The 26,333-nt window shown below is 40.7% G+C and overlaps 1 protein-coding gene across 1 annotated transcript in view; it reads right to left on the bottom strand.

Moving 5' to 3' along the window:
- The window catches only part of SLC23A2 (solute carrier family 23 member 2), a 146,917-nt gene that overhangs the window by 42,952 nt on the left and 77,632 nt on the right, over positions 1-26,333 (bottom strand). Inside the window, exons 3-5 of the mRNA XM_024123283.3 lie at positions 22,409-22,507; positions 7,667-7,783; positions 5,436-5,593 (exon numbers count right to left, since the gene is read on the bottom strand). Coding sequence (XP_023979051.1) covers positions 5,436-5,593; positions 7,667-7,783; positions 22,409-22,507 — 374 coding nt within the window. The remainder of the gene's footprint in view (positions 1-5,435; positions 5,594-7,666; positions 7,784-22,408; positions 22,508-26,333) is intronic.

Here is a 26,333-nt window from a genome sequence, read left to right on the forward strand (position 1 = left end):
CCTGTGCCCCGCAACGGGGGAGGCCACAACAGAGGGAGGCCCGCATACCACAAAAAAAAAAAAAAAAAAAAAAGAAGAGGATGATGCGGAAGAAAAATGTAGGGACTGTTTATTACTAGACCAAAGAAACACAAGAAACAAATGCACCACACGAACTTGATTGTATCCTGGTTCAGAGAGGTGGAGGGAACAGCCATAAAAGGTATTTTAGGGACAACTAGGGAAATTAAATATAGACTGCATATTAGATGATATAACTCAGCTTTCTCAGGTGTGGTAAACGGTTACACAGGAGACCCTCATTCCTAGGAGAGTATCTGGGGGTGAGCCATCATCATGCTGCCTGAAATTCTCAAGTAATTCAAAAAACTGCACATACACCCCAACACAAACACATATACAGGAAAAGAATGTGGGGGAAAATCCCAGTCTCCCCTACCCCAATCCAAGCACTGCATCTCTCCATTCTTCTAAATTTTATCAACGGTTTAGAGTTCAAAGCCTCAGACTTGAGACCTTAAAGTATCCTGGAGCCGCCCCCTATACTGTACAGGCCCCAGAACCCAAGGAGATGGAAGACAGGGTAGCTCTCTCCTCAGGGCAGACAACTCTGTTGGAGACCAGGCTGCTGCACTGGCTACAATGAGTCTCTTAGCCAAAACCCTACCTTTTCTCAGCAAAGGAATATTTTGTGTGTCTACAGCAGGCCTGTTATGGCCAGGAGAGGCTCTCAAGAAAGGGGCCACTCCACCTGCAATTTTTTCTTTTGCTGGAGAGCTGAGAGAAAGGCCTCCAAGAGGCACCTGGAACAAAAGGCTGGATGTGGTCCCCAAACACAGCACCTGCACACCTCAGGGAAAGCTGGAGGTCAGCATGGTGTGCAAGGGGGCAGAGTCCGTCCCAGAGGGCCCTCCTTCACCCCCAGCTATGCATAACACCCGAGGACAAGGGCTCTGGGAAGCTCAGAGCTGCTATCAAGGCTTGGTCTCTGATGGAAAAGACAATGGTAGCCTAGGTGATGCATGAACTGAGTCCTCCCCAAAGCCAGGGAGGCATAGCTGCTGCTGGCTGGCTAACATCCGAGTTAGGGGACTCTGAACCCTGCCCCTGCTCTTGGGATTTTAAAGGCTTTTTACTAATTCCTGGAAAGAGCCCAAGGGGTAGGTTGGATTGAAATCAACCAGAATGAGGTTTGATTTCAGCAGTCTGAAACCTCACCCAAGGGCACTCGACAATATAGACCTCGTTGACAGCAAACTGCAGGGGATAAAAGTCAAAGGAAAGAAGGAAGAAGGAAAAGGCTCGATGGGATGAGGGGGATGGAAGAAGCAGCTGTCACAGAAACCGCCCATCCCCCACAGGTGGAGGCCCTGGGAAGCACTAAAGCCACAGAAGTCACACAACTGGGGCAGAGACATATGACCTCTATTTCAAAACAAGTCATGATCTCTGGAGGAAAGGAAAGCACGTTCATGCCAGGGGAGATGTGTAGTGAAGGAAGGAGGGTCTGCAGCACACACTGCATCAGACACATTTTCTGTGTCCTTAGCCAGCCCAGCCCATGGAAAACATGCCCCCAAAGAAGTATTTACAACACAGCATCTTAAAGCCGGCATTCTGAGCTTGTGTTCAGGTTTGCAAAGGCACACATCTGTTTCACCCTCACTTTTTCCATACCAATTTTGGTTATTTTTATGGAATGAAACAACTTTCCAGGAACAGCATGCCACTCTTCACCAGAGTGTCCATGTGAAACGTGGAGCAGGGATGACCTGGCCACAGCCCAGAGGATGGGAATGCTTATACTTCCTTCCTCTGTTCTAGACCTGCAATCATGGTCTTAGCTTCCTCACAATACAGGCCCCACCCCTCAGAGGCATGGACCATGGCTGGTCTCTAGGTCCCATGTACCCACTACATCCAGTGCAAGGGAATACTGGGTACTCAACAGGTGTTAGGCAAACACACGAAGAAACGGACAGAACTCAGACACACATGGCAAACCACTCAGAGTTGGAAAAGTCTGAAAATCTGTCCTAGAAATCATGAAAGCTGAACATGATTTTCATTCTGCAGCTCTCTGCCTAAGGAAATGAGTGTGAACTGCAAACAAACACCAACAAACAAGTACAGGCCATCTGCAATCCTATGGCTGTGATACTGGGAATAAACCCCACTCTTGGCACATCAGCCTTTCTTTCCCACTGTCCCACCTTGATATTCCCTCTGCCCCACCTGCTTTATCTGTTTGTTTGATCCTGTTGTGATCAGGAAGTAAATGCACAAGTCTGTTAAGATGATAATTCACAGTCTACAATGAGGGTCTATGTTAGCAAGCAGCAGAATTAAAAGGCTTTTCACATTATCATACTCTGTAACTTCCCAAATGTATTTTAGGAAGAGCTTATAATAATCTACAAAAACACAGTGATGGCAAGTGTCATCCACAGGACACCTTAGGAAGAGCCTCCTGTCATTTTCACAAAAGGAAACTGGGAGCTGGAGAGGTCTTCTGTCCAGAGTCATAACGCTGCATAGGTCCCTCTAACTTCTCATACTCACTCATTTCACTCCCCCGTGTGCGAATGGGAAGAAACCATCATTTGCCATGTGGCATAAGCTAATGCTTTACCGGAAACTGTAGATTCTGACTGCCCATGGGATTACAGTTTATCATTACAATATTCAACAACTTGATTTTAACTAACACTGGCAATATTGCTGCTCTGGCTTTGGTGGGTCCCCTGGAATAGGCCCAGGGATGCTCAACCCTGCCCCCGTTCTGAGTAAGTACTGGGTGTCTGAGTACCAGAGGTGGGTCACCACTCTACTGAGGTCTGAGTGCCAACTTTGGTCTGCTAGAAATACTAGAGGAGTGGGATATTTGGCCACTCTTGAGATCTCTGCTCTTCTTTTACGAAACCCACAGGAAACCCGGGGGGCAAGGGTGTGAGAGGTGATTCAGCTAGAAGGGGTAGCCCTGCCTCTTTGGGCACCGTGGAAGGAAGGGAAGATGGGTAAAGAGGAGTTAAGAGTTTTAACAGAAAAGGGTGAAGGACAGGGAGATGCAGAGGATGGGGGAGATGGGACACATGAATAAACAGATACAGCAAACAAACCCCAGAGGTGGTGACCAACCAGGCAGGGAAGGAAATACCTCTCACCCACCTCATCATCTGGGTTCCCCTTCACACAGCAGGCCCTCATATATATGCTCGATAAAACTAAAAAGAATGTATCAACAACAGCTTGAGGCTTTGTGGAGCTGGAAACCACGGCGCTGAGTGCCTTCTCACTATTTCCCTACTAGATGGGAGCTGGAGGCAAGGATCCCAGGCAAGAAAAAGGTGCTGTAGCACAAAGAAGGGAGTGGAGCAAAAGTTAACTGACTCCTCTTTCCCCATCTTCCCCTCCTTCCACTGTGCTCCTTCAGGGGGAGGGGAGGGGGTAAACTGCACTGACCCAGGCTGCTCTGTTTAGGTCTCTTGTGCCCCAACGATGGGCAAGAGGGTCCTGAATGGGTGCCCTCCCATAACTGAAAGCATACACCAAAAGTTACCCCAAATTCTCCCTACTATGTCACCATTAGGCAACTGTGCCCAGCACAGCCAGGCTCAACTGTCAGTCAGGACTAGCCTCCCTGATATGAGACCAAGGCAGAGCTGCACCTGGTACCTGCTGTACCACAGTAAACACGTCTTTCATTCCCTCTTCAAGTCAACCAACAATTCTCAACTAGAGGCACTACCCAACTGTACAGATGGTTTGTGCTACAAGTTCCCTCATGAGCTAGCTGTTTAGAAAATTTCCCCAGAGAACCAGTGTCCTGTGTACACTTGAGTCGGTCAATAAAAGCTTTCTAATCCTTTCTGGCTTTGAAATACAGAACTTGAATGCTGTATCAAAAGAATGAAAGATGCTGCCAGCCAAATTTAACTACCTGGGCTCTAAGAAAATGAATCAAGTCCTCTTTGGAATGCCTGAACACATCTCCTTCCCCTAACAGGTCAATAACACCCTGACTTTCCCTCAGGGGTCCCCTAAGAAGACCCTCCCTTCTGAGGTAAGGGATCTGCTCAGCATGGTGGCTGCAGGCAGTACTGCAGGGGCTGGGGTTTTGAGAACCCCAAGAGCTAGCCAGCCCTCACAGCCTTCCTTCCATCAGCAGAACTGCTAGGGAGCTGCCGTATCCCTCCTGAGGACATTGCTTATGCCGCCAACCAGGATGCCCTAACACTGTTCTTCCCATATTCTCCTGCCCTGCCCCCCCTCAAGTAAAGGTCACCCTGAGGATTCTGACTCACTGGAATACAGTCCATGATTCCCAAGCTGCCTTCTTTTCCCTCTGCCTTTGCTCCCACTTCCCTATCAGGGAAGGCAGACTGTCTGTAATGGAGTGAGAGACAGAACTCGCACGTTTACTCTGCTGTCCTTCCCCTGAGGACAGTCCTGTCCCCACAGGCTCCACCCCTTGAGCAGCAACCTAGGGTAAAGGAAAAGGCTGCATGTGAAGAGGGTGGAAGAAGGGGACAGGAGGGGACAAAGCAAGCCTGCAGGAGGAGGTAAGACAGGACAGTTCTTTTCCTACCTATGCCAGCTCCATACCCATTTAAGCTGGGGACTGGGGATGCAAAGTGCAGTTCTGGCATCAAGGAAGGAAACACGAATCAGCAAGAAAAGACACAAACAAAAAAGGACAAAGTGGAATAAGAGCCACATTAGAAGAACATACACAAGGTGCATGTGTGGGAATTCAGAGAGAAAGGAGGCTTTGGGAAGTCAGGGTTGCTTCACAGAGAGGAGAGGGGCAAGCCAGGACTGGAAGGCTGCAGGGGAGCACAAGCACAGGATGGCAAGACAACAGGGTGGGCTCGGGGTGGAACTCACCCCTGGGTGAGTGCAGGGAAGGGGACTGCCGGGCGCAGGGACGTGGCTGGGAGGGTGGTGGGACAGAGAACAAGAGAGAAGTCTACAGGGTGGGCACATCTGTTTTTTTAAACAGGGAGTAGGGCTGTAGCCTGGTAACACCCAGGAAAATGCAAACACTGAAAAACGGCACTGGAGTGGCACACAGAGCAGGGCAGAGGAGAGTAGCCCTGGAGGCAGGGAAACCAACTAGGAACCTAGTAGAACAGTTTAGGCCTGAACTTCAGGAATGGGGGCAGGGAGGGGGTACTGGAGAGAAAACTTGCCCTGCCAGCTGGTGGGATGGAAGGAGCTGAGAGTGAGTCTGTTTCCAGCCTGCACAACTAGGTGGGAAGCAGTGCCACCCACCTAGAGAAGAAACACAGGAGGGTTGTGGGGAGGCAGGGCAAGTGCCACTAGGACACACCTCCCTATATTCCAGTCAGTCCTTCCAAGCAGCCCTAGGTGAATGGCAGTGCTTAATGCTTCATGGGTGCTTCAGCAACCCCAATTTAGTGCCCCAATCTCACCTGCATCCAAAAGTTGTCTGCAGCAAAGTTGTGATTCCCACGCAGAAGAAAATGGTCCCGATGAGCTGGCTGGTGGCCCACTGGTCATATCCCACACACATGGCATCGGCCAGCAGAAAGGGCACCGCGATGGTGCCGCTGAAGCACGTCAGGTAATGCTACGGGTGACAGGGAGACAGAGGGGAAAAGAATAAACCCTTCTTTGTATTTTTTCTGATTTTACCCTAACTTTGCCCACCCCCCTGTTGTTTTTAAAAAGTTACACACATGAAGAATTTGTTTTTTTAGGTACACACTCTTATCATATGCCAAGTCATCTCTGTTTTTTGCATTTCTCCTTTCCATTACATTTTCTTGTCTTATCACTAACTTGTATTATTAATTATTACTTGCACGAATTCAGAGCAGCACAAAGGAAGTACTCAATACAAACACTGGTCGTGTTTTATTTATATAATTCTTACTGGGAATATCTGATTTTTAAAATGCTTTTCAGCATCAATTGCTAAAACCTAGGTCTTTCTCCTCTAATCTGTTAACATGAACAACTGTGTGGCACTGAACCATTCTAGTTAGTCATGCTAGATTTTTCTTCTGGGATTTGATATGCCAATATTTTATGTAGAATTTTACATCTATGTTCTTGAGATAATTCATCCTTTTTTTTTTTTTAATTCTTTTAGGTCTGGGGATTAAAGTTACAAGCTTCATTGCACAAGGCGTTTTCCATCTTTTTCTATGGTCTGGCATTGTTTAACAGCAATCAGGGAAGGGTTAGGGTCACACAGTAGCTGTGGGAATCCTCCAGAAAGAGCCCATCCCACTCTTCCTTTAGGGCCCCCCCCCATTCCTTGTGGCCCTGGCAGGACATTCCAGCCCTCACTGCTCACTTCCCTTCCTCCCAGAGGCCTGCCTGTTCGGTTCCTACTTCTGTTCTGCAAACTTCCTATGTTTCTTCCCAATAGTTCCCCATCTCTGCTCATGTTTGCCAAAATGTGCTGCTTGCAGCCCATAAAGTCCAACTGTGTAACACTAGTAGGTGTTTGTGAGGGGAAGAGAACATTCTCATCCAGGACTTCCCAGAGCTGCTCACAAGTTTAAGAGTGCTGTGCACTGTCAAGAAGGGCATGATGCACACAGGGTTTCCCAATCCTATCTGAACAGGGGAGACCTATCTGAACAGGGGAGACTACTTCTAGAAACATCTATAAAATAAACATTTCAAAAAATGAGTTTCTTGAATCTGACTCCAGATTCTCAGCCCTAGGGAAATTATTTGCCAAGACCAGTCAGCTCCTTTGGTTATGTCTTCTTTATTAGATGCCTTACTGTCCAGGTTACCAAGTGCTTTGATACCTAAGGGGAGGGGCCTGGAAACTGGACCAAAGCATCAGCTCTCAGCAGGTACAGTTCACCTCCAAGTGAATAAACCTCTCTGGATAACGGGACTGATTTTCTCAGCATGAACTGATCATTCAAACTTAAAGAATGGAAAGTGAAACCTTAAAACCAAGGCAAACACAGTCCAGGGGTATGTGTCTGGACAAAGAGCCTTCCATGTCATCCCTTTTCTCCTAAAGCCCCACTTCAATCGTAAGTGGGAAAAGGGAGTGGTGTGGGGGGGGGAGTGGGTACCAAAGATTCAGGAGTCCTGCATCAGCTTGTGTCACCTCTCGCCCCATCTCCCCACCCCTCCCCTGGCAGCTTCCCTGCTCTGCTCCCACTGGAAATTGCAGCACACAAAGCAGACACCACCAAGGTGAAGTTTGCCTTCCTTTAAAAATAAGATTAAAGCCTCCACATTTATGTCCTGACCAACAGAGCACTTCTCAGTGTCACCCATATTTCATGGCAGAACTGACGGTGACTGTGGTTGGTTAACTAGGAATGAGAAATTAACACTAACCCTTCTTTTCTCTATTCTTCTACCTTTATCTTCCCTCTATTCTCCCCTTTCCACACATCTATGATCTTTTTTCCTTACTTCCATGTCATTTCTCTTGCTTATTCCCTGAACATTTTCCTTCTTTCATTCCATGATTAACCTACTCCTCCTGTTTTCTTCCTTTCACTGTTATGAAGTTCATGTTAACAATTCCCATTCATCATTCTTAAAAGAGTAATTTATATTAAAGTTGTCAATAAATAAAAAATAAAAATTGAATTTTAAATATTCCAGACAGACAATTCAAGCATCTGCTGGTGGTTACATTCCAAAGGAATCATCTTACCTGCAACCCCAGAAATATGCACAGGTACCAGGGAGGAACATCTTCTATGGTGTAAATCATGTCCGATCTCTGGGGATCAAGACTGCCCGTGCTATCCAAGGTCTCAGCGAGAGAGCTCTGTGAACGAGAGGGAGAAAACAAGTTGTTTAATGAAAGCAAGGACTAAGGTTAACTCAGCACAGGCTACTGTTACTGAAAAACAACTTTATAAAGTGTCTGTTGCTCTCCTGTAAAATTAAGCCTTGGTCACCTCTGACACAGTGTCAAGCACACTCACTTGGTGGGACAGTCTGCCCTCAGGATTTGGGGCTTCAGCCTTCTTTCCATCAACTCCTCACACCCAAGAGCACCCAACTTGCTCAGAGCTTCTCCCCAAGACTGGGCACCCACTGCATGGAGAGGGATGCTCCCAAGGTTGAGACCACAAAGTAATACCTTGACATGAGCTGTCCTTGAGTGGTAACCCTAATGAAGCAATGTTACAAAACACTAACCACTTTCCAACAGAGAGCACTAATCTGTCCCTCCTACCCCATTCCATCCCCGCAAGGAAAAAGACTTCTGTACCTAAACACCCTTCTTTTAAAACACTGCTGCTCAGACATAATGGTGAGTGAAGACAGCGAAGGTATATAGATATGATGATACAAATTTTGTTTAAAAAAACAGACTAAAAATGTATTTATACTTTAGGGGACTTTTTTTCTTTTCTTTTCCCCTCACCATTACTAAAGATTTTTTAAAAATGTTAAGCCTTGCCTCCTTTATAAGCCAGAATCTTTACAAAGACCAGACACCTTAGGTTATAGTCTAGACAATTCCAGTCAGCTTCAGCTTCAGCATCACTTCTGAACTCATCCAGTATCTGAGCCAAACTGAAAACTCGGGGGTTCCCCCATATACCCTCAATACTGCTCTAGTTTCTAAAACCCTACAAACAATTTCTTGGAATCCAAGATGTGCATTTTTTTTTTTTTAGTTTTTTAATAACATAAAGTGCCTAAGAGGAAATAAAATTTAAAGATGTGCCACAAAAAAAGATGATAACATTCTGATCCTTGGCCACACCTAGCCCAATTTGTACCCCCTTTCCAATGGATTTGATCCACAGAAAGATGCTGACTCCTTATGTTTATCACTCCATTTTTCATGCACAGGGATTTGAGGGCCAAATACTCTTGAACGAAAGAAGTGAAACGATTCAGCCTTACTTTCTAAAGCCTAAAGGTAAATATCTGATGTAAATTGACATTTTATCTAATCCAAATGTGAATTGAATATGACCTTTAGGAAAGAACTTTTTCTTCCATTCAAACAATGGATACTGGCAGATCTGCATTATTAAATGGGTTTAAACATATTATATGTGTCTTTTAAAATTTGTTTGTAGCAGTGGTAGAGAAAGGAAACATGGTGAGGAACTTGATATGTAGTGATGTACAGTAAAGGATTAACTCAGCAGGTCTGGGTTGTCCAAACCCTGCACATTTCAAAGAGAAGTTTGGCCCTTGCCTGCCACCTGGAAGATAACCTCTGTGCTCTTGTAAGAGCCTGCCTCTTAAGAGTGTATCTGTTTACCTGAATGAAGCCTTGAGCTGCCCTTCATAGATTATGCTAACAATGCAACTGATGATGGGGCCTTGGGCCACATGGTATCAGTTTGACTCCAGAGGGTCTGGCAACACTCCTTGGGTGTTGTCACACTTTGTTTCGGGGGAAATTAAGCACTACTCACAGGACTCCACAAGGAAGAGGACAACTGAAAGCTTGTTCTGTGTCTCCTAGACCTTGCCCTACATGTTTTTTTCCATTGATCTTAACCTGAACCCTTTCTCTCAAATAAGCTGTAACCAGGAGTGTAATAGCTTTTCTGAATTCTGAGTCCTCCTAGCAAATCACTGAATCTGATTTGGGACTCCCAAATCAGTCTTGAAAATCCCTGAACTAAGTTGACCATTTGCTGACATCATGATGCAACTATGGATACTGGACTCACTATACAAAGGACAATTCAACACTATCATATTACCTACAGGTGGGGAATGTTACTGCTCACAAAGTAACAAAAATAAATGTCTGAAAACAGAGTATAGTAACACTACAATTACTAGATTAGTACAATCTGTTACAATAATATTATATGCATTATTATTCTAATGATTCCAAAATGATTAGTTTTAACTATAAAACAGATGAACAGAAATGAAAAGACTGCATCTGTCCTCTTTTAGGCCTGGAAGGCTAAGATTAAGATGTGTACACAAACATATACATATACTGCACAGACACAATTTTTCTTAGTAATGAGGGTGGTTCTACAACTCAGAAATGGAACTAATGTAAAATGTCCACAAATGGTATTAAGAAAAAGTAGGGAATTGTGTGGTCAAGGGGATCAGTGAACTCTGTCAGAAAAATGCTTCACCACCCTTCCCAGAGACAGAAGGAGCATGTTTGGTCACTGTGGACCATGGTACCACATTCTGTTATCACTGCATGAACAATATGAACTCTCTTAAAACTGCAAAACAAAAAGCTCCAACAGCGAGGTTTCTTTAAAAGATGACTACATTAATAATTTGATGATGTCATCTTGAATAGGCTTTTCCATATTATTCTATGGTCTAAGATAATCTAAAGAAAAAGGAAATTACCTGTTCTTCAAAGATTAGTGAACTCAGAATTCAGTTCTCTTGTTGGAGACTTCTTAAAAGATAGTTAATAACCTTTCCAATCTCTCCTATGGTTATTTATCTAGTCTAGCACTTTTAAGTCACTTGTAGTTTTTTTCTCTAGGAAATAATTTCCTCTACAGCAGGAGTCAGCAAACTCTTTCTATAAAGGGCTAGGTAGTAAATATTTTAGGCCTTGTGGGCCATATGGTTCTGTCACAAATACTCAACTCTGCTATTATAGTGCAAAAGAACATTAGACAATATGTAAACAAATGAGTTATAGCTGTGTTCCAATAAAACTTTATTTACAGAAACAAGTGTTGGGCCAGATTTGGTTTGCAGGATGTAGCTTGCCAACCCTGCTATAGGGTTTCAAACTGATTATCATAAAGTTGTAGTTAATATTCTCTTATACACATTTCTTATATTTCCTTTCACACTGCTAATATGCATTAGTGCTTTCTCATCTTTTACCTTAATCAGGCCCACCAAAGATCAATGTCACTGGTCTTTTCAATAACCAGTTTTTGAGTTCTAGTAAAACATGGTTGATTGACCACATCTGTCATTTCCTCTGACTCCTAAAAACACTGAGAAAGAATAACTATGACACAAATCTACAAGGACAAAGAAAACAGTAGAAAGAGAAATGAGAATAACATATTTTGGAATATGCAAAGCATTTGTATGAGCTGTGACCCATTTAGGAGAGGGAAGGAACCTAAAACATTGGTGCCTGGACAGGGAAGGTATAAAGAAGCAAGTTGGCTGACCAACAGAAGCCCAGAAAGGTTCTATGCTTGGAGGCACAAGACAGAGTAGGGATGGAAAGAAGATGGGATTTAACTCTGCGAACCGATCAGACACCCTGTTGCCTACTGCTATCCTCATCCTACAAGACACAAAAACGTATTGTTTGAAGAATACAAATCAGAAACACCTCAGACTGAAGAATGCTATGTGGGGTTAAATGCAAGCATGAACAGCGGGATCCTCATCTGCTTCCAAATGCCAGAGCCAGGTTATATACCCACAGGAGGAGACTAGAGGATTTCTTTCTAGAGGAATTGATCAGCCTCAGAGACAAGACACTGCCATCTATAGACCCTACAGTGACAAGACAGCTTTCCCTATTCAGTGGAAAGGCCCACCAGTAGACAAACTTCATCCACACACAATGACCCTACAGTCATATTTTTTATTGCCTCACATTCCTCCAAAACTAAGAGCCAAATAAACAGAGGAAATAGGGTCCATGTAGTAGAAAGAAAACATATTGGGGGTGAGGGGGGGGAAGAAACCTGTGTTTTCACAAAAATAAAAATATTTTGAACCTGGGAGGAGAGCACTGCCGTTTTAAAAGCTTTAATCAGCAAATAAAAACAAACAAAAAAACAGGAAAAGAGATCTTAAAAACTAAAAACAAAATAGGAAAAAAAAATTCAACAAAAGAGTTGAAAGTCAAATATATGTGTTCAAAATAACAAAAAGACAAATACGGGGACTTCCCCGGTGGTCCAGTGGTAAAGAATCTGCCTTCCAATGCAGGGAACGTGGGTTCAATCCCTGGTTGGGGAACTAAGATCCCACATGCAGCAGGGCAACCAAGCCCGCATATCACAACTACAGAGCCCACTCACTCTGGAGCCTGCATGTCACAACTACAGAGCCCATGCACTCTGGAGTCTGTGCACCACAACTAGAGAGAGAAAACCCACACACCACAACTGGAGAGAAGCCCGTGCACTGCAACGAAGAGCCCGTGTGCCACAATGAAAGATCCTACATGCCGCAACTAAGGCCTGATGCGGCCAAAAATAAAATAAATAAATAAAAATAAATAAATATTTAGGGGAGGGGAAGGAAAAAAAGTCATGCCAGCATGACAGAAGCAAGCAGCCCCGTAATGCCCCATCCCAAATCTTTGAGCATAATAAAAAGATTGTTTTTTTTTTAAAAAAAAGACAAGAAATAACAATTTTTATGGAAGAAAACAGAATATAGGAATCAAAGAAATAAGAAAATTTCCAAGAACTAAAGGATATGCCTACAAATTAGAAAATCCTTCTAATTGAGCACTAAGTACTCAATAAATTAATGAAAAAGGATTCAGGTATTTTGAAAACTCAATAAAACAATCAACTGTATTAAAAAATTTAAGAACAAAGGGAAATAAAACGTGAGTTGAAAGAATCTGGACAGAAGGGGGAAAAAAAGAAAAATGAAAGTGGTAGGAGCACAAGAGGGAAGAGACAACATGAAAAACATGTAAGAGAAAAAAAAGATTAGAGAGAAGTGATAAAGAAGGCAGACAAAGGAGATCCAAAGTATGCATAATTGGAGCCCCCAAATAAGGAAACCAAAAGAAGAGACTGGAACAAAAAATAAAGATATAATTCAAGACAACATTCCTGAAGTAACAGGAGTCTTGAAGCTAAATATTGAAAGTGCCAGGAAAACCTGACCCAGGTCAGCATCAAAACTTATGATATGATTATTATCATATGATAGTCATTAAAGTTACTGATTATCAAAGATAAATAAAGAATCCATAGGACAGGCAAAAAGATCAAGATACTGACTTAAAAAAAAAAAAGCCTGAGTTCTTCATAGCCACATTCAACACCAGAAAATGGGAAAACAGCAAACTATAAGATATGATTCAATTATTTTCTTAACTTTGTACTATAAAATTTTTCAAACATATACAAAGGTAGAAGGAATATGAAATGCCTGCCCTATATCTGTCCCAGCTCCAGCTTCAAACTTTATTAGCCCTGTGTTCTTGTTTAATCTATTCCCCATACCATTCCAACTTTACTGGGGTAAGGGGATCGATTATTTTAAACTGAATCTTCAAAATACATAAATTTGCCCATAAACACATATGTATGTCTCTTCATTAGATAAAGACTTTTTTAAAATTAATTAATCAATTTATTTATGGCTGTGTTGGGTCTTTGTTTCTGTGTGAGGGCTTTCTCTAGTTGTGGCAAGTGGAGGCCACTCTTCATCACGGTGCACGGGCCTCTCACTATCGTGGCCTCTCTTGTTGCGGAGCACAGGCTCCAGACGCACAGGCTCAGTAATTGTGGCTCACGGGCCCAGTTGCTCCACGGCATGTGGGAATCTTCCCAGACCGGGGCTCGAACCCATGTCCCTGCATTGGCAGGCAGATTCTCAACCACTGCGCCACCAGGGAAGCCCAGATAAAGACTTTTAAAAAGAACCAAAATACCATTACATACTAATCAAATTAACAATTTCTTCATATCACCTAATACCCAATGCTTTAAAAAATTTTTTCATATTGTATCAAAACTTTGTTACAGTTGATTTATTTGAGTCAGGATCCAAACAATGTCCCAAGGATTTTACATCCAGCCGAACTTTCCTTCAAGGCTAAATGCTATAGATAAATTCTCATCCAAAACTATTCCCATGATCCAGCTCTTCTCTTGGCAACTACTACTATAGTGTTACTTCTCTAACTTCAGTGAACATATCAAATCATATAGGAATTGTATGAAAATGCAAAATCTGATTCAGTAGGTCTTGGTTGGGGCAGAGAGTCTACGTTTCTAACATGTAGGTAATGATGTCAACGATGCTGGTGCATGGACTACACTTTGAATATCAAGGGCCTAGAGGATGAACTTCGGTCAACCCAGAAATTATTAGGGAAACCAGCAGAAGGCTTGTCTCAAGTTAACTGTAGAAATAAAACTAAAAATAGGGATTAGATGTATAAAATGGATAACTAATAAGAACCTGCTGTCAAAAAATAAATAAATAATAAATAAATAAAATAAAATTCAAATATTCAAAAATTCCAAAAAAATAAATAAAACTAAAAATAGGGATTAGATTGCCAGAATATATAAATGTCACATGCACCAAAAAGATACAGTCATTAAAATTAACAAAATGTGAGAGTGAAAAGGAAAAAGGCAAGCAGTAGAGTAAATTAATTGTCATCTAATATAGCTGGAAGTCAAAGGATGATACTTGAAGCTTGAATCAATTATAATGATGGGCAAAAGTAATATTTCTGACCAAAATCAGATAGTAGAGGAGAGAAAGAGCAAAAGGAAGGAAGGAAAAACACTAATTTTATTACTGTTCATGGTAGGAAACTAGAAGACAATGAAATAAAGGGTTAAGTATATTGTTCTATAGTTATGATTATATAGGTGTCCACTAGAATAAAGTACAGAAGGTTTGTTTGTTGTTGTTGTTTTTTTTTAAGCAGTATGCGGGCGTCTCACTGTTGTGGCCTCTCCCGTTGCGGAGCACAGGCTCTGGACGTGCAGGCTCAGCAGCCATGGCTCACGGGCCTAGCCGCTCCGCGGCATGTGGGATCTTCCTGGACTGGGGCACGAACCCGTGTCCCCTGCATCGGCAGGCGGACTCTCAACCACTGCGCCACCAGGGAAGCCCAAGTACAGAAGTTTTTAAATATCACAACTACACACACAAATAACACAAATAAAACAGATACTTGTCATTATCATTAAATGTAAATAGGCTAAACTCAACTATTGAAATAGAACAAGATTTTAAGACCTTCTCAAAGCAAAACTCAATTCTATGCTGTATATAAGAGATACACCTAAGAATGAGCAAAGCTAAAGTAAAATGCAAATAAGGTCTTAATTATCTTCAAACAAGGTAGTATTCTAGCTAAAGAGCAATAACCAAGACAAATATGAGTATGTTTTAAATGATAAAAGGTACAATTCACCATAAACATGTTATAAATATCTATGTACAAATAAGAGAGAGTCGATAATTATAAAGCAAAATATCTCAGACATAATATGAGAAATCTAAAAAATACCAATAATGGGAAATTAATCTCTCAATTTATGGCAGACCAAATGGCAGGCAAAAGAAAAGATGTAATAACTAATAAAATATAACCTAAATATTTAACTCTTTTCAATTGTCTAGAACACAAAAATTCACAAAAAATATCTGCAAAAATTCAACCATAAGGAACACTTCAATACATTCCAAAAAATAATACCAGTAACACTTTCTGATCACAATACAATAAAACTGGAAATTAATAAAACAGACAATCAAAAACCCTACTCCAGGGACTTCCCTGGTGGTCCAGTGGTTAAAAATCGGCCTTGCAATGCAGGGGATGCCAGTTTGACCCTGGTGTAGGAACTAAGATCCCACATGCCACAGGGCAACTAAGCTCACACGCCGCAACTACTGAGCACATGTGCTCTGGAGCCTGCACGTCACAACTAGAGAGAAGCCTGCGCACCGCCATGAGGAGCCTGCATGCCACAACAAAAGATCCCACGTGCCGCAACTAAGACCCGACTCAGACAAAAAAAAAAAGAAAAACCCTCCTCTATCTGGAAATTTTTTAATGCCCCCTTAAAGGGCAAAGGGGAAGAAATACGATCCAAAATAGCAAACTATTTAGAAAATAGAAAATTTAATAGAATTAAATATGAAAATCCACTGGATATAGCTAAAGCAGTGCTTAGTGGAAAATTCATAGTCTTTGCACTTAAAAAGACAAACTAAGCATATGCCTCAAAAAATAATAGAAAATAACAGGAAAACCAATAAAGGAATAAAAAATGGATACATTAGAAAACAGAAGAGCATTTGCATTAAGTAAATCTAAAATTTAGTTCTTTTAAATTAAAAAAAAAACCAACTAGCTAATCTAGGGAAATAAAAATGGAGCAATGTGGAAGGAGAAAGGACAAGCATAAAAAATCAGAAAAAAGTGTAAATAATCACAGAATAAAGGAATTAAAAAACATAAAAATCCATTTTGCTCAGTTCTATGTATATAACTTGAAAATTAGAATGAGTCAAATTTTTAGAAAAAAATACTTTACCAAAACTGACTCCAGAATAAAATAAGTCCCAAACTGACTGATTCCCAAAGAAGAAATAGAAATTCTCAAAGGTATGTAAAAAAAAAATACTAGACTCAGATGATTTTATAGGGAATGCTAACAAACTTTTAAATACACAAACACTCAACGTATTACATGTAATACTTATGTTTCATACACAGACACAAATTCCCATGTTTTTTAAGGAAAAGAACACTCCCCAAGATCTTTTTTTTTTTTCCAAGCCACGTGGCATGTGGGATCTTAGTACCCCGACCAGGGATTGAACCCGTGCCCCCTGCAGTGGAAGTGCAAAGTGTTAACCACTGGACCGCCAGGGAAGTCCCTCCCCAAAATCTTTTGTGAAGCAAATATAATACCGTATCAAAAACCTCCCAAAGATGACACTATCACCCCCCCCAAAAAAACTTCAGATCAACCCCACTCATGAATATTAATGCTCAAATCCTAAAGAAATATTTATTAACAAAATCCAGCAACACATTAAAAAATAATAATATATTGTGATCATACACATCAAGAATGCATTGATGGTTCAACACTGACAGCCTCAGTTGTTGTTGATCTATCTCTCAATAGATCATATTGAGAGATATTAGGAGGAAAATCAAATGATCATCTCTATAACACACAGAAAGCATCTGCTCAAAATTCAAAAGTTATACTTGATTTTGAAAGATTCAATAGATTAAGAATAAGGATATTTCCTTCACATAGTGAAATGTATCTATTTAGACCAAAACCACTATCATAATAGAGAAACTATAACCACCAAAGTCAAGGATGTCCACTATCACCCCCATTACTTTTACTGAAAGTACTAGCCAATGCTAGATACCTCTAGTAAAGAAAGTTCATTTTCTTATTCTAGATAAGAAAGTGAAATTACAAGAATAAAAATTAGATAAGGCAAGGTAAACTTATCACTATTTGCAAATGACATCAATGTATACTTGGAAAATGTGAGTAATCAAATGAAAACAAGATAGTCAGTAAAGTAATGGAATATAAAACCAATACATAGTCATCAACAGTTACAAAGTTTGTAGATATAATGAACAAACAAGTTTGATTACCAATAGACATTAGAAAGATAAACTACCTATCAAAACTTGTGAAATATGAAAGACATAAATGAAGAAAACTTCAAAACCCCTCCTAAAAGATACAAAAGAAGAACAGAACAAACAGAAAGACTTATCACAGTCTTAAACATGAAGACTAAGCATCACATAGATGCCAATTTTCTCTAAGCGAATTACTAAATCTATGCAATCCCAATAAAAACACCAATAGGTATTTTTGGGGTTGTTGGGGGATGACGAGGGTGATTAGACAAGCTGATTCTACAGCTCATAAATATGATTAGAAAAATTCTAAAAAAGAGCAACATGGAGAAACTAGCCCTAAAAGATATAAAACACCATTAGCCTACAATAAAAATATGGTACTGGTGCCTGAATAGACAAAACATCTAAACAGAATATAAAGCCCTGAAATAGGCCTAATTACATTGGGGATTTGGTATATGACAAAAGTATTTCATATCAGTTGAGGAAAAGATGAGATTATTCAATAAATGGGGTCGGGGTACTGGGTAGCCATCTGGGAAACAAAGCTGGAGCCATATCTTAAGAGTAATTCCAAATAGATCAAGTATTTATTAAACATAAATAACCATGAAAGTACTAGCAGAAAACAAGAAGAGAATTCCCTTATAAATTTAGAATAAAAAAAGGCCTTTCTAACCATGGCTCAAAATCCAGAATCCATAAGATTGACTAATTTAACTACATAATTTTTTATCAGCTCTACATGGCAAAAATCATAAGCAAAATGGTGACAACTGTAACTCCTATCAAAAAAGGCAATGCTCTCCTAGAAATTAGTAAAAAGACCAAGAACCAACACTTAAAACTGCATAAAATATATGAAAGAAAGTACACAGAAAAGGATATACAAGTGGCTCTTAAGCATTTGAAAAAGAGATGCAACCTCACTAATGAAAAATACAAGACAAAATTATAGTATGACAACCAAATTGAGAGACATACTACAAAGTAAATTGGCCCATACTATTCAGAAATGTCAAGGTAATGAAAGACAAACAACACTATGGAACTGTTCCAGATCAAAGGAGACTAAAGATACACATTAATGGGACTTCTCTGGTGGCACAGTGGTTAAGAATCCGCTTGCCAATGCAGGGGACATGGGTTCGAGCCCTGGTCCAGGAAGATCTCACATGCCACAGAGCAGCTAAGCCTGTGAGCCACAAACCACTGCAATGAGAAGCCCGCGCACCACAACAAAGAGTAGCCCCCGCTCACCGCAACTAGGGAAAGACTACATGCAGCAACGAAGACCCAATGCAGCCAAAAATAAATAAATAAATAAAATTTTAAAAAGATACACATTAACGATTAGATGCATTAAGTGATACTGATTTGGATCCTGGAACTAAGCTTTATCTATTTCACTCATTATTTAGCTGTAAGGGACATTACTGGAACTGAGGAAATTCAAATGAAAACTATTAAGCTTTATTTTAAAATTGAAATTAATGAAATCAACCAATTATCAATAATAATTGTATCAATGTGACTATCCTAATGTTTTTGTTTTTAGGAAATAGACACTGAAGTTATTTAGGAATAAAGGAGCATTATGTCTGTAACTTACTTTCAAACAGTTCAGAAATAATAGGTGTATATAGAGAGAATGATTTTTAAAACCATGAGATTATCTATTCAAGATATTAAAATTAATTTTAAAAATAAAAAAATTCCATATACATTTACTAACCTGGTGAGGTATACATTATGTAGGTGGGGTGGGGACTAGCAGTAGCTCACTGTCCATGGTACAACACTCTCGGATATGTGTGTGGGCATGAGTGGAAAAGAATGTGGAATACACACACCAGACTGCCAGCTGCCAGTTATGTGGGATAGACCAAGAATGGAGGCAGCACATTTTAAACTGTTTAATACAATTTTGAACTGTTTATGTTAAACAAGTATGCTCAAGAGAACTTTGTTTTTCAAGACCAGCTAGTACCGGGATAAAAGGTAACTTAAAGAGAATCTGCAGGAATCATAAGTCAAAAAAGGTAAAAACTAAAAAAAACTTAAAAAATAATAACCTCATTATGAAGTTCAAGTCCTTCAACAGCCCTAAGAGTCCCAATGATACTGAGGTCCATCTTATGGACTCATGATTGAGGATTTGAGGCATTATCCTTCTCATCCTTTCAGGAAAAAAAATCCCTTTAAGCAAATTCCAAGATGAGTATCTTATAGCTAATACCATATTAGCCAGCATTTATCATAAGAACTTCAAGAGTTTTAATGGACATCAGAAAAGTCAAGTTTTTAATAAAATAACTGAATACATTACAATGAATTAAGAAACCCTGTGAATATGGGGAACGCAAAGGACAGGCTCTCTTGCTCTCAGTTCTCTTGTCTCTTCTTGAATGGTCCATTCTTATTTCACAGTCAGGTGTTCAGAGAGCCTTTCAATGCCATCTGAAAAGCAAGATCCCAGAGGGCAGCATCCTCTGGTGTGAAGTTTTCTTTACACAAATTTAAGACAGCAAAGAACCTAAACATTTCATTTTCTTCACCTTTAAAACAGGGATAGTGATAGCACCTTTCTAACAGGGTTGCTATGAGGACTAAATGTGACAGGTTGCTTAAAGCATTCAGCCAAGGGTCTGGATCCTTAGCACTATTCAACACACGATAACTCTCACTATCCTTGTCATTTCGTAAGACAAGGAAAAAAAAGACCAGTAAATAGGAAGATATTCTATTTCACTAGTATTCAAGGAAATACACACCTATCAAAGTATAGATGATGAAAAAAATGTTCACCCAAACAATAAATGTCTAGCAGAAATGTGCTAACTTTAGTGTACTAGACATTTTTCCTGCCAACAGATCAGTAAAAGGTACAGCTACAGATGTTTAAAAACCTGAAGAATTAATGCTCCCTACTATTCACTTCAAAAGACAGCCATCACAGTATAAACTACATATATACAAAGGAATATTACTCAGCCATAAAAAGGAATGAAACTGGGTCATTTGTAGAGACACGGGTGGACCTAGAGACTGTCATACACAGTGAAGTAAGTCAGAAAGAGAAAAACAAATATCGTATATTAAAAGACAGCCATCAACTCCTGGATAATGAACATCCAAACTCATGACAGCCTACAGCCTGGAAATTCTGGTGACTCTCTCATTAAGGCCCAAATAACTGAGGATTGGATGCAGCCCAACAAGTCTGTAAAAACAGAAGCACTTTGCTATAAGATGTGCTTCTTGGATGTTGAGACCCAAGCCAGACAGGCAGTGGGCCCCTCCCAGATACTGCCCTGTGGAATGAGTCTCTGCTGCAGACCACAGCCACAACCATGGCTGCTCCAATCTGTGCTCTGAGGAGCAACTTGGAAACCAACACTGCAGGAATTTCAACATCTCAGCATGAATCTAGCCTCCACAAAACTTAGAATAGCTTGACCAAATAACAGCCATATTGGTCAAGATAGCCAAAAATGAAATTTCCATCTCCCAAACTGGAAAAGAAAGAAAAAGAAAAAGGGAGAAAGAGAAAAAGAAAGAAATTACAGACACAAAAATTTGATTATTTAAGAATTTCAATATAATTTCTTTTGTTCTTTATCATTTTCATGATTACACTGTACACTTAATGCACTAATACCCAAGCTGGGTATTATAATTGTATATATCAACTTCCTAGTGGTCTGTTACTAGAATACACAGTATACACTGTTCACAGTGCAGTACGGTGGTTCTAGAATATAATGCATCATTATATAAGTTGATGATAGTAAAAATAAAATCTGTTTTAAAAGTCTGCCAGGGCTTCCCTGGTGGCGCAGTGGTTGAGAGTCCACCTGCCGATGCAGGGGACACGGGTTTGTGCCCCGGTCCGGGAAGATCCCACATGCCGTGGAGCGGCTAGGCCTGTGAGCCATGGCCACTGAGCCTGCGCATCCGGAGCCTGTGCTCCGCAACGGGAGAGACCACAACACTGAGAGGCCTGCGTACCGAAAATAAATAAATAAAATAAATAAATAAATAAATAAAAAATAAAAGTCTGTCAAGTGAAACTCAAATGAAATTGAGAAGTCTTAGGGCTGCAATGCAGTCTGGAAATGTCATGTTATCATACTTTTCATATGTGTTAGGCACAGTGGCAGATACAAAGAGAAAAAGAAATCAAGGCATGTGGACCCTCTCCAGGCAGCTCTCTCCTGGCCTCTATGAACATGGTCACATATTCTACGGTCACACAGACTGACCTGTCAAGCAGAGGGGATGAGGTGGAAAAAAAGATTCTCCCACTTCAGCGTGATTTTCAAAGATCTTTCTCCAAGGCACTTTCACAGTCTACATAACCTATCTACTGGTGTCTCCTATTTACTGTACACACGGTATGTACCAGGCACAATGCTAATAACTTTATATATATTATTTCATTTAAAATTCACAACAATTTTAAGACAGATGCTAATATTTCTATACCCATTTTAGAGATGAGGCAATTAATGCCCAGAAAGCTTTAGACTCCCTCAGGGTCTGAGTCATATTAGCACCCAGACCTAACACTTCCCTCTGGCATCCTGGCTGAGGTGTTTTGTATTTTTTTTTTTTTTTTTGCGGTACACGGGCCTCTCACTGTCGTGGCCTCTCCCATTGCTGAGCACAGGCTCCGGACGCGCAGGCTCAGCAGCCATGGCTCACGGGCCCAGCCGCTCTGCGGCATGTGGGATCTTCCCAGACCGGGGCACGAACCCGCGTCCCCTGCATCAGCAGGCGGACTCCCAACCACTGCGCCACCAGGGAAGCCCATTGGCTAAGGTTTTAAAAATATCTAGATAAAGACCTCTATATGGTTCTCACTTTAATGTTGCCATTAAAACAATTAAAAATTAGTAACTTCTATTCCTCATCACTCCTTCTACTTCCATGGTAAAGGGAACACACACACACACACACACACACACACACACACACACACACACACACACACACACACTCAGGAGGGTAGAGACAAAACTCCAGATGGATATCTGCTTCCTTGTAGGGGATCTGGGACAGCAGTGGTGGGTGAGTGGCTGGAGCTGATGCAAGGGGTACCTTTTCTGCGATGCCATTTTCTGTCGTATATATTGCCATGAGCTCGGTGTCTTCATTGTCCTGTTCACCGCTGGACGTGGCACCTCCATTGATCACCACCTGAAGGGAAACACTTCATTTAGAGGCTTTTTTCACCCTATACACTCTGTTGTATGAAAACATTTTCCCCCAAAGAAACAAACTGCATTTTCACTTATCAGATTAGCCAAGTTTTAAGTTTTCTTAAATGAAACTCCTGACAAGTGCGCGCTGCACCAGTGATCACACGTGTTTTTTATGGAGAAACGTACCACGTGTCCTACAGAGTGAGGCTGCATGAATGGGGGTCAGCTGAAGGAGACCAGAAATGGAACAACCAAAGGAACTACAAGGAGTATGACCCCTAACAGCCTCCAGGGATAAGGGAGGCTTGGCTGAGAGGACAAAGCTGCAGTTTCTGAGCGGGTGAGAGGCATCCTGAGCTGCCTTGGTTAAGATCCCTTCCCAGGTAACGCCTGATAACACCTTACTTCTATGTCCCTACAGGGAAGAAATATGCCAGTTAGAGCAATTCACGCACTGCTGTTACCCTAACTTACTAACATATTTCTCACTGCGGTTAAATAAACTAGCCCACTGGTGTGTGCCTTTCCTTGTGGCATTGGAGGGATGTGGATGGGGAGGGGCTGTCTACACCAACAAAACTGAGTTTCTGGGCCCTAAAGGTATGGACTAGAAGTTATCCTGAGAATCAAAAGAAAACATCTGGGCACCCAGCAGGTCACGACCCCTCTTCATGCCTCCCCTTGGTGAGATAAAGCACAGTCTCCTTAGGTCCTGGCTGACTGCAGCAAGAACCTTAAAATATTTTTAGTCTTTAGCCTAATGATTCCATTTTTAAGAATCTATCTTGAAAAAAATAATACTGAATATAATTATATGTATGAATAACAACACAACTACATTTTTTAAATACAGAGGAAAAAAAGAAAAACCATACAAAAAGTTTAAATTCTGGTGTTATAAAATACACTAAGGAGAAGTAAAAGATGAGTGATGGTGTAAGAGAAAACACAGTGCAACACGTAACAATGATAGGTATTAGTAATTCAAAAAGAACACCTGCAAATCCGTAATACAAATAACCCAAAGGATAGGAGTCTATGATCCACAAGGATAAAAAAAATTAAAATATCCAATGAGACACAAAAAAAGCTGTTCGACCTTACGTAAAATTATAGAAGTGACAAAATATAATTTCATTTTTTAACATAAATTAGGGGGAAATTTTAAAAGATGAATCTGGTGTTGACCAGGGTGTAGGGAGATTATGTTCTTGGTGGAATGACCTTTGTGGTAGGGAACTTAGCACTGGGATTTGAAACAGGCATTTTCTTGGAGCCAGCAATTACACTTATGGAAACTTATCCTCCAGAAATATCTATGCGATATCTATGTTCAAGGTTGATGACTGCAGCATTATTTACAATGCTGAACACTTAGAAAACCTTAAATGTTTATCAAAAAGACAGACGTTAAATTATCATATATCCGTTTCAAAAATAATATTCAGCCATTTTTTTTTAAAGTTTTTAATTTTTTGGCCCTGCCACATGGCTTGCAGTTTTCCCGACCAGGGATCAAATCTGGACCCATGACAGTGAAAGTGCCGACTCCTAACCACTGGACCACCAGGGAATTCCCAATATTCAGCCATTTAAAAGAATAAAACTGGGCTTCCCTGGTGGCGCAGTAGTTAAGAATCCTCCTGCCAATGCAGGGGACACGGGTTCAATCCCTCACATGCTGCGGAGCAACTAAGCCCGTGAGCCACAACTAGTGAAGTCTGTGTGCCTAGAGCCCGTGCTCAGCAACAAGAGAAGTCACCGCAATGAGAAGCCTGCACACCGCAATGAAGAGTAGCCCCCACTCTCCTCTACTAGAGAAAGCCTTCGCGCAGCAACTAAGACCCAACACAGCCAAAAATAAATAAATTTTTTAAAAAATGGGCACTTTATGTAGATTGACCCATTTAATAAAAAAAAATTTTTTTAAGAATAAAACTGATGTACTGACAAGGAAACAAGTCCAAGACATACTGTTTTTTTGAAAAAGCCACAAAACAGTAAGCCTAGAATTATCCCAATTATGCTAAATAAAATAAAATATTCATATCCTCTCCACCTGTCCAAGTGTTTGGTTAAGGATCCAGAAAAGTCACAAACTATTATGAAGGTTGCCCTAGGTGCAAGGAGTAATGATGGGCAGCTTTCATTTTTCATTCCCAACCCTTCTTTAGCATTTGGATCTTTTATAATCAGTATATTCGTGTGTTATTTGATACTACTTTTTAAAATGGCTAATAAAAAGATGTACACCAGGGACTTCCATGGTGGTCCAAAGACTCTGTGCTCCCAATGCAGTGGGCCTGTGTTCGATCCCTGGTCAGGGAACTAGATTCTGCATGCATGCCACAACTAAGAGTTCGCACGCCACAACTAAGATCCCGAGTGCTGCAACTAAGACTTGGCGCAGATTAGATAGATAGATATTATTTAAAAAAAAAAAAAAGATGTACACCAGTACACCAAAATAGTAACAGTGATTGCCTTTAATCAGTGGGGTCATTTTCACCCTCTTTTTCCCTTTATATATTTTGATAATTTTCTCTAATGAGGACAATTTATTTTTATAACAGGGAAGAAATTAAAAAGACTAAAGATTCAAGCAGAATGGCTTGGACTAACTAAGGCAGTCCAGAGAGATTTCAATCCACCTATTTTTGCACTTGAGGAAATCAGGCCAGAGAACATTTTAATTTCTTATTCAAGGTCATATAGATTATATAACCCAAGTCTAAGGCTAGTTTTAAAGTATTCCAAAACTCTCAATTAACTAGTACATAATTCTTACAGGATAAAATATTTTTATTTCAAATAAAGAGTTGCTTTTAAAACTCTAAGTCATGCTATAGCTTTTTACACAGTCGACTGAGTTTGTGGCATTTGTTTGCCTATAAAACTAGCTGCCAGCAGGATACATGCTCCTAGCCAAGTTCAAGTCCACAACATAAAACTCTAACTCACTATTACAACCATGCTCCAAGTCATATCACAGCAGCAATCAACTGACTTAGAAGCCAAGAGGTACACACACTCAGAATGAACTGTCTTAAAACAACAACATTTAATTACTTAGTCATCCGAAAAACCCAGGTCTGATTTAAAGTCCTATCCCAGTTAAAACTAACCATCTACATTCATCAATGGTTGCCGCAGAGAGCAAAACTGCTTCATGGGTATGGGGTTTTCTTTTGGGGTGATGAAAATGTTTTGGAACTAGGCAGAGGTGATGGTTGCACAATATTGTGATTGTGTTAAATGTCACTGAATTGTTCCCTTTAAAATTATTAATTTTGTTGTGTGAATTTCACCTCAATATATTTTTTTTAATCTGTGTATGTGTCACCAAAGAGTAGATTCTGGCAGGAGTTAGCAACTCTCACTCCTCCCGACTTATTCCATTCTCGCACACACACAATTAAATAAATAGGTACTATAAAATGAGATGGTCCCCAGACTAGGAAAAGGCTCACATATTCATTCAACAAACCCTGTTTGAGAATCTACTCTGCCCAGGCAATGAGGATGCAGTCCTGACACCCCCCCAGGAACAGGTTACAGAACTGTAACTGAACAAAGGATGCAGCAGGGAGTCACGACGTGGTGCCCAGGACAGGTGTGCCATAATCCAGTGTGCCACATCTAGCTTTGGATGACATGCTGACTGCAGCGGGAGAGTGGAAGGGTGGGGTGAAGTAAAGGGGATGATGACGGGAACAGAGGCAGGCAGACCCTTTATGAGGCAACTGCCGGACAAGAAGGGACAGTGGCCTGAGCCAAGGTTTTTTTTTTTTTTTTTTTTAACATCTTTTTTGGAGTATAAT

The sequence above is a fragment of the Physeter macrocephalus genome, chromosome 14, assembly GCF_002837175.3.
Source record: "Physeter macrocephalus isolate SW-GA chromosome 14, ASM283717v5, whole genome shotgun sequence".
NCBI lineage: Eukaryota > Metazoa > Chordata > Mammalia > Artiodactyla > Physeteridae > Physeter > Physeter macrocephalus.